The sequence below is a fragment of the Mobula hypostoma genome, chromosome 7 (genome assembly GCF_963921235.1).
Source record: "Mobula hypostoma chromosome 7, sMobHyp1.1, whole genome shotgun sequence".
NCBI classification, from domain to species: Eukaryota; Metazoa; Chordata; class Chondrichthyes; order Myliobatiformes; family Myliobatidae; genus Mobula; species Mobula hypostoma.
The window spans coordinates 83719335-83728359 of NC_086103.1; the positions used below are offsets into that span (position 1 = coordinate 83719335).

Consider the following 9025-nt stretch of genomic DNA (forward strand, 5'->3'; position numbering starts at 1 on the left):
ATCAGACAGGATATTCAGAAATATTTCCTCTGTTTAATTTCAGATGGTATTCAGATGAAATGAAAACAGAGCTGTTGTGCAGCATCTCTCTCAGAATGAATTGAATTGAATTGACTTTATTTCTTACATCCTTCACATACATGAGGAGTAAAAATCTTTATGTTACGTCTCCATCTAAATGTGCCATGTGCAATCATAGTAATTTATAATAAATAGAACAGTCAATGTAATATTGAGTACACTCAAATCAGCGAGAGTTCATCAGTCTGATGGCCTGGTTGAAGAAACTGTCCTGGAGCCTGTTGGTCCTGGCTTTCATGCTGCAGTACCGTTTCCCAGATGGTAACAGCTGGAATAGGTTGTGGTTGGGATGGCTTGGGTCCCCAATGATCTTATGGGCCCTTTTTACACACCTGTCCTTGTAAATATCCTGAATCATGGGAAATGTACAACTACAGATGCGCTGGGCTGTCAGCACCACTCTCTGCAGAGTCCTACGATTAAGGGAGGTACAGTTCCCATACCAGGTAGTGATACAGCCTGTCAGGATGTTCTCAGTTGTGCCCCTGTAGAAAGATCTTAGGATTTGGGGGCCCGTCCCAAACTTCTTCAACCGTCTGGTGAAAGATGCTTCAGATGTCAGTGCAGAGGTTTCTGCTCAAATCCCAAGTGGGCACCAATGGTGGTATTGTCACTGAGGCAAAGGTGATGATTTGTTGTATTGTTCAGACAAGTTAAGGAAATACAAAGGATATTTAAAGACATTTTGCAATAAAATGACTAAATATCATTAGAGTTATTGACTAATGTTGAGATATCATTTGTTGAATGGCACTTGTGGCTGCTTTCATATTGTAACTTATTTGGACGTTATTGTGAGCAAAGTCACCATTCATCAGATACAGAGGCCGAGAAGTACTTTAATAAAACTCTATAAAAAATACACTTCAGTGTAGATAAGAATCAGCATAACTTACGGTAGAGCAATATGGGTCTGTTTCGTCACAAACAAGAAAAAATCTGCAGATGCTGGAAATCTGAGCAACACACACAAAATGCTGAAGGCTGAGAAAAAAGCTGAGTTCCTCTAGCATTTTTTGTGTGTTGCTTGGGTCTGTTTCTTAATATATTTAACCTCTGAGCTTTCAACAAGATCTTGGTTAACCCTTGAATCTTTCCTGCATTGTGAAACTCACCCAAATCGCCTGAATAATAGTACAGAAATCAGATCAGCTGTGATAATTTGACATCATTAGCCTGCAAAACAACTATTATTAACCCTTCAGACAACCAGGTGCCACTAACCTATCCATCCACCTTACCCACCCCCGATTCCATGCAACATAACCCTCAGACTATATTAATGCACCTTGTGGAGATCTGTGATCTCCTGTCACCTTAAACACAACAGCATGTGTACCTAGACTGCTTAGTCCATGGAGACCACGGTCATTATCACACTTTTCCCAGAATCAAGATATTACCAGCTTATTGCTGATTCTTGCCGTATCTCATAGTTTGATTCCTTATACTTTTAAGGAGGTAACTTAAACTCCATACTCAAAGAGAGGAGAATTTGTCTACTTTTTTTAAACTCACAGGATTATCCACAAGGGCTTTCCTTGTTTGCAGGCAAACAGATTAGGTTCCTGTAGCAATATAAAAGAGGATACCAAACGTTTTTCCAGATACATAAAGAGTAAAAGAGAGCCAAGAGTGGATATGGGATCAAGGGAAAATGACACTGGAGAGGTCATAATGGGGGGCAAAGAAATGCTGGACAAACTTAACAGATATTTTGCATCAGTCCTCACTGTAGAAGACACTAGCAGAATGCCAGAAATGTGAGAGTGTCAGGGAGCATATGGTGAAGATGTTTGGGAATCTCAAAAGTCTGAAGATAGATAAGTCACCTGTATCAGATGGACTACACGCCGGGGTTCTGAAAGTGGTAGCTGAAGAGATTATGAAGGAATTAATTGTGACCTTTCAAGAATCATTAGATTCCGGAATGATTCTGGAGGACTGGGAAATTGCTGATGTCTCTCCACTCTTTAAGAAGGGAAGGAGGCAAAAGACAGGAAATTACAGACCAGTTAGCCGGACTTCAATGGTTAGTAAGATGTTGGAGTCCATTATTAAAAATATGTTTTTGGGGTATTTGGAGGCACATGATAAAATAGGCCAAAGTCAGCATGGTTTCCTTAAGGGAATTCTTTGAAGAAATAACAGGCAGGATAGAGAAAGGAAAGTCAGTGGATGTTGTTTACTTGGATTTTCAGAAGGCCTTTAACTAGTTAAGAGCCCATGGGTACTATGGATATAAAGTTATCTGATTGGTAGAAGGCAGAGTATGAATAAAAGGGTCTTTTCTAAGAGGGGTCAGTGACAAGTGGTGTTCCGCAGATGTCAGTATAGGGACCATTTCTTTTCACATTATATGCCAATCATGGAATAGATGGCCTTGTGGCCAAGTTTGTGGACGATCTAGTATCATTCCGAATGTAGGGATTTTGCAGAAGGACTTAGACAGATTAGGAGAATGACAAAGAAGTGGTTGACAGAATATAATGTAGGGAAGTATATAGTCATGCACTTCAGTAGAAGGAATAAAAACATAGACTATATTCTATACAGGTGGAAAATTAAGAAATCAGGGTTAGAAAGGGACTTAGTGGTCCATGTGCAGGATTCCCTAAAGGGTAATTTGCAGGTTGAGTTGGTGGTAAAGAAGGCAAATGCGACTTTAGTATTCATTTCAAGAAGACTATAATATAAAATCAAGAATGTAATTCTGAGGCTTTATAAAACACCGGTGAGGACTTGCTTGGAGTATTGTGAGCAGTTTCAGGCTCCTGATGTAAGAAAGGATGTGGTGAGATGGGAGAGGGTTCAGAGGAGGTTCACAAGAGTGATTCGGAAATGAAAGGCTTATTGTATGAGGAGCGATTGATGGCTCTGTGTTGTACTCGCTGGAGCTTAGGAGAATAAAGGGGGTGCTCATTGACACCTATCAAGTATTACAAGGCCTAGATATAGTGGATGGGAAGAAGATGTATCCTACAGTGGGCAGTCTATGACCAGAGGGCACAGCCTCTGAATAGGACATCACTTTAGAACAGAGATGAGAGAGAATTTCCTTCACAAGACGGTGGTAAATCTGTGAATTTCATTGCCGCAGACAACTCTGGAGACCAGGTCATTGTGTATATTTAAAGCAAAGGTTGATAGGTTCTTGACTAGTAAGGGCATCAAGTGTAACGGGGAGAAGGCAGGAGAATGGAGATAAGAGGGAAAATAAATCAGCCATGTTGGAAGAGTGGAAAGATTCAATGGGGTGAATGGTAGAACCAGACCATACAACTATGAGACATAGGAGCTGAATTAGGCCATTCGACCCATCCAGTCTGCTCTGCCATTTAATCATGGCTGAGCTATTTCCCTCTCAACACCATTCTCTTGCCTTCTCCCAGTAACCTTACAGGCCATGACATCAAGAATCTATCAATTCCCACCTTAAATGCACCCACTGACCTGGATCCACAGCCAGTAGTGGCAACAAATTCCACAGATTCGCTACTCTCTGGCTAAAGAAATTCTTCCTCATCTCTGTTCTAAATAGGCATCCTTCTGTTCAGAGGTTATTCCCTCTGGTCCTAGACTCCCCCTCTAGAGGATGCATTGTCTCCAACTCTGCTCTATCTAGGCCTTTCAACATTTGATAGGTTTCAATGAGATCCTGCTTCATTCTTCTAAATTCCAGTGAGTAATGGTCCAGAACCATCAAACAGCCATCATATCATAGGCCTTCCATTCCTGGAATTATTTACGTGAACCTCCTTTGAATCCTCTAAATGTCCACACATCCTTTCTTAGATAAAGGGCCCAAAACCACTCACAATTCTCCAAGTGAGTCTTCATCAGTACCTTATAAAGCCCATGAATTATATCCTTGTTTTGATATTCCAGTCATCTTGAAATGAATTCCAACACTGCAATTGCTTCCCTTACAACTGACTTAACCTGCAAGTTAACCAACAGAGAATTTTACAAGAGGACTCCCAAGACACTTTGCACCTCAGGTTTTTGAATTTTCTCTCCATTTAGAAAATAGTCTACACTTTTATTCCTTCTACCAAAGTGCATGAACATACACTCCCCACACTGTATTCTACCTGTCACTTCTTTGCTCATTCTCATAATCTGTATAAGTCCTTCTGCAGACTCCCTGCTTCCTCAACACTACCTGCCCCTCCACCTATCTTTGTATCATCCACAAATTGGCCATAAAGACATAATCGTTAACATACAATGTAAAAAGAAACTATTCCAACACAGACCCCTAGGGAACATCACTAGTAACTGCCAGCCAGTCAGAAAAGACTTCCTTTATTCACACTCTTTGCCTCCTATAAATCAACCAATGCTGTATCAATGCTAGTATCTTTCCTGTAATACCATAGGTTCTTATCTTGCTAAGCTGCTTCATGTGCAGCACCTTGTCAAATGCCTTCTGAAAATCCAACTACACAACATCAACCAATTCCCCTTCGCCTATCATGCCTGTTCTGGATTCTGCTCCTGTGTCTTATGGTCTTTTGGCATTAATTAGACCTGCCTGACACCTCTTGCCAAGTGCAGATGGATGTATCCCTGAAAAATTCCCTTGTACAAAGGGCATGCCTTCTCTAGGCACTGTTCTTCATCAGGCAGTCTGAGATCCGAAGAATATTCTCTTGCCCACTCTTCACTGCAACTTTCATTCACAAAGTAACAACACTCCCTTGAAGCTTGAAGGGTTTTGCTGCTGTTTTGACACACCCTTTTCAGAAGTTGTAGTGATCGCGCACACAGGCCACATGACAGCAGCTGCAAGCATTTGCATTAGAACAGGAAGTATGCCACAGTGCAACATTAGATGGACTCCCGACATCTTTGAGCTATGGATCTCCTAAAGAAAATTTCAATCAAAATTGTACTCCTACAAGCACTGTTTGTGTGAACAATACTGGTTTAATATCATTAAAATATAGAGATGCAATTCTTAGTGTTTGCCATTTACAAGAGGGCCCTTTCAAATGAATTTCCCAAATTGCATTCACTCTAGACTATTCACATTGTGCTGCTTCAATGAGACAAGTAAGTGCACCTAAGTTAAAGCTCTTGTTTGTTGTATCCCCTTCCCACCTATGATGGGAGAGTCTAAGACCGGAGTACATGGCCTCAGAATAGAGGGACGTCCATTTAGAACAGAGATGAGGAGGAATTTCTTTAGCCAGGGAGTGGTGAATCTGTGGAAGTTGTTGCCGTATGAAGCTGTGGAGGCCAAGTCATTGGGTACATTTAAGGCAGAGGTTGATAGATTCTTGATTAGTCAGAGCATGAAGGGAGTGGGGTGAAGGCAGGAGATTAGGAATAAGGGGGAAATGGATCAGCCATGATGAAATGGCAGTGCAGACTCAATGGGCCAAAAGACCAAATTCTTCTCCTATATCTTATTGTCTTACATACATCCATGCTACAAATCAGTAAAGAGTTACCGCACATGAATCCTTCAATTAATCAAATATTAACACTAGGGAGGCAAGAGTGATTTGCTGAATTGAATATTATCTAAAATTAAGCTATGGACTGTCTTTACCATTGTAAGGGTTCACACAATCATCTCTTAGATATATAACCAAATGTTGCCTTATCCCTTCCATACATTAAGACCTTAGGTGTAATGATATCAGTTATGAAAATCTTCAAATAAGTCTGATCAAAGAGCAAAGGAAGGTTGACAGAGGTGAGCTAAAAGCTCAATCTGCATTATCAGCTGGCTTTTAACATCACAACACATAGCCACATGTTTCAGATTCTGTGTTCTGATCGAGATTTGATCTGGGAGCAAAGGAAGATTATGGCCTACATTTATCAAACTGAATGATTGTAAAGCTTAGCTGATGCTTGCTTCCCATTTGTTAATGCACAACATAATTGAAAGTAGTTGCAGAGAGGATTTAAAGAATGCATGACAAGGGCATACAATTAAAAGGGGAATTTCTTATAAATTCTTGGCATTGAAATGGCTAACCACGGTAAAACCACATGCAGAAATAGATTTTATATTTCCTTAATAAAGACCGATCAGAAAAGTTACTGGGATAAGAGACACAAATAATATGTGCAGGGACAAGATTGCAGTATCATTGTCAGGAAGTAGACATCAGATTTTAAAGTACTCCAATTAAATGCATGTGGTTAAAATAATGTCCGAAGATCTTAACCAAAGGGTTAGTTAGGCACATGAATTAGTGAATAATAATAAATCTGTATTTGCTTGATTACCTCCAGGTAAACAAGTTCCTCAATAATCTCATGGAAAAAGCCACTATCAATCAGACACACAACTCACTTTCTCCATCATTTATCCACATCAATCCGAAGTGCTGATGGGCATCTGTTTTAAGGTCTTTCTAACCAAGACGGAAGGCCTCAACATAATCTCTAGACCAAAGAGTTGTTGAAATTAACATGATGTAAAATTTGAAACTTAAAATTGTTTTACTGTGAACATTACCAAAGAAGTCATGGAGAAAATTAAAACAACTACTTTTATATTATGTTTGATAGACTTTACTTTAGATTTATGCCATCTCGTTCCAATTTCTGCTTTAGCTTCTTCAAGCAGTTCCAATTTTGAAACAAGTTAGCCACATCCTGTTGACAGAGAGAAGTTCTGTGGCAAATTTGTACAATTTTTCACTTTTTTAGTAGTACATACGTGCTGAAATAATTAAAGCTGGTTTCTCTTACCTACTCCATATCTCTCCCTCACCGTCCTGCTCCAAGAAGGCATGGTTTGGTTAACCTTGAAGGCCGTCAATCTGGAGACTGCTGATAACTACAAACGTAGCAGAGCTGTAATCTTGCAGAGCTATGTCTGAAACGCTTTCACTTCAGCATTTCCGGAAACTTCACGATGAGCCAGTGCTGACGTTTCAACCACAAAGGCAGCAAGGTACAATGAATGGTGCAGGGGGTTGGCTTAAATGGGACCTGCTTAAGGCATTTTAGGCAAACAGCAATGAACGATATAAAACAATTGGTCCTGTATCCCTTCTCTACACAATTTAATGGCTTTCAGCAATATTTTCACTTTTGTTCAAGAGCCTGGTGGTTGAGGGGTAGTAACTGTTCTTGAACCTGGTGATGTGAGATCTAAGATCCCTGTACATCCTTCTTGATGGCGGCAGTGAGAAAGAAGCATGGCCTATATTCAAAGATCCAAGATCCAAAGATTCAGAGTACATTTATTATCAAAGAATGTATAAAATTATCCAACCTTGAGATTTGTTTGCTTACAGGTAGCACAAAGCAAGAAACCCAAAAGAACCCAATTAAAGAAAACTATAAAAATAAATGACCAACACCTGATGCACAAGAAAAAGAAAAAAAAACATAAACCATGCAAACACTAGGAGCGAACAACAACATTCCACATCAAATTGAGTCCTCAGATACGAACCCCGGAGCAGCCTGGATTAGGTCCAAAACCTCGTTTATCAGTTTATCATGTTAGCAGGCCCAGAGCACAGCAGCTGGGGCAGTCTTCATAGCCTCAGCACCATGGAGAGGGGAGTGCCCATTGTGGAGAGTGAGTGCGATTGGCTCTTGCCTCTATCTGGGCTGGCATTTAAATTGACTAAACAACTGAGCTCTGAAAGGCCCTGGAGAGAGGAGTGAAGCAAAATCAGCTATCATCTCCAGTCTGGGTTGGCATTTAAATTGTCTAAACAGTGGATCATACCTCACACTAGAACCTGGATGCTACAAAGGGTTCATGCCCTAGAACCTGCCACTCAGCAACTCACACTGGGCACAGGTTTCATCATCAAGTCCAAAGCCACTTCCAAGCTCTTCAAATCAGCTCAGCACCCAGAGCAATCCAACCTAACACCTGGGCCAGCTGTATCGGTGGCTAGAGTGATCCAGCATCACACCCGGACCAGTTGTACGGGAATTGGAACTTCATTGCCCTGACCACTAATCTCTGAGTGGCTTACTTCATCTCCAACACGCCATCTCAGCTCATCCCTCGAACTTGCCTCTCCATCGTTTGCTCCTTCATTGTCTGCAGCAATAATTTAACCCAATTTACCTTAGAAAAGGCATTTCTGGTGATGCTTCAGTCAGATTTCTTCATTTTTTAACTATCAGTGAACTGTTGCATGTGTTTGGTAGCGCCAGCTTTACTAGAAGTTTCCAGAAGATGGTTGAATCCTCAATGATGGATGCTGCTTTCCTTCGACAACAGTCCTTGTAGATCTGCTCAGTGGTGGGGAAGACTTTACCTGAGATGGACTGGGCTGTGTCCACTACTTTTTGCAGGCTTTTCCATTGAAGGGCATTGATGTTTCTGTAACAGGCTGTGATGCAGCCAGTCAGCATACTCTCTATTATGCATCTATAGAAGTTTGTCGAAGCTGTAGATGACATGCCAAATCTTCGCAAACTCCTAAAGAAGTAATGATGCTGCCATGCTTTCTTTGTAATAACACATAAATGTTGGATCCAGGACAAATCCTCTGAAATGATAACACTCAGGAATTTAAAGTTATTGCCTCTCTTCACCTGTCATTCCCTGATGAGGACCGGCTCATGGACCTCCAGCTTCTTCATCCTGCAGTCCATAATCAGCTGTTTGGTTTTGCTGACGTTGAGGGTGAAGTTGTTGTTGATGAGCAACTCAACCAGATTGTTACTCTCCTTCCTGCATGCCAATCCATCATCACGTTTGATTCAACCTGTTGAAACCTGCTTAGACACCATTCACAAATAATGCCATAACACAATCTGGACCCTGGTCAAGATTCACAATACACTGAGCATTGCAGAGTATAATTGGCTGATAGGCATTGGGTGCATTGTTTGAAGATCCAGCAGGATAATTATGCTTTCTATCCCCTGTCCCCATTCCCATTCCACTCTTGTCTCCCCTACTGACGCACCCTCTTCTCCAATCTCCCAGCAGTACACCTCT

At 41.0% G+C, this 9025-nt stretch overlaps 1 protein-coding gene across 1 annotated transcript in view; it reads right to left on the bottom strand.

The window, feature by feature from the left end:
• Window positions 1-6922, bottom strand: part of LOC134349413 (dedicator of cytokinesis protein 2-like) — a 732270-nt gene extending 725348 nt beyond the window's left edge. The window contains exon 1 of the mRNA XM_063053680.1: window positions 6799-6922. Within this exon, the coding sequence (XP_062909750.1) occupies window positions 6799-6841 (43 nt within the window). The 5' untranslated portion in view covers window positions 6842-6922. The remainder of the gene's footprint in view (window positions 1-6798) is intronic.
• Between the last annotated feature and the right edge of the window lie 2103 nt (window positions 6923-9025).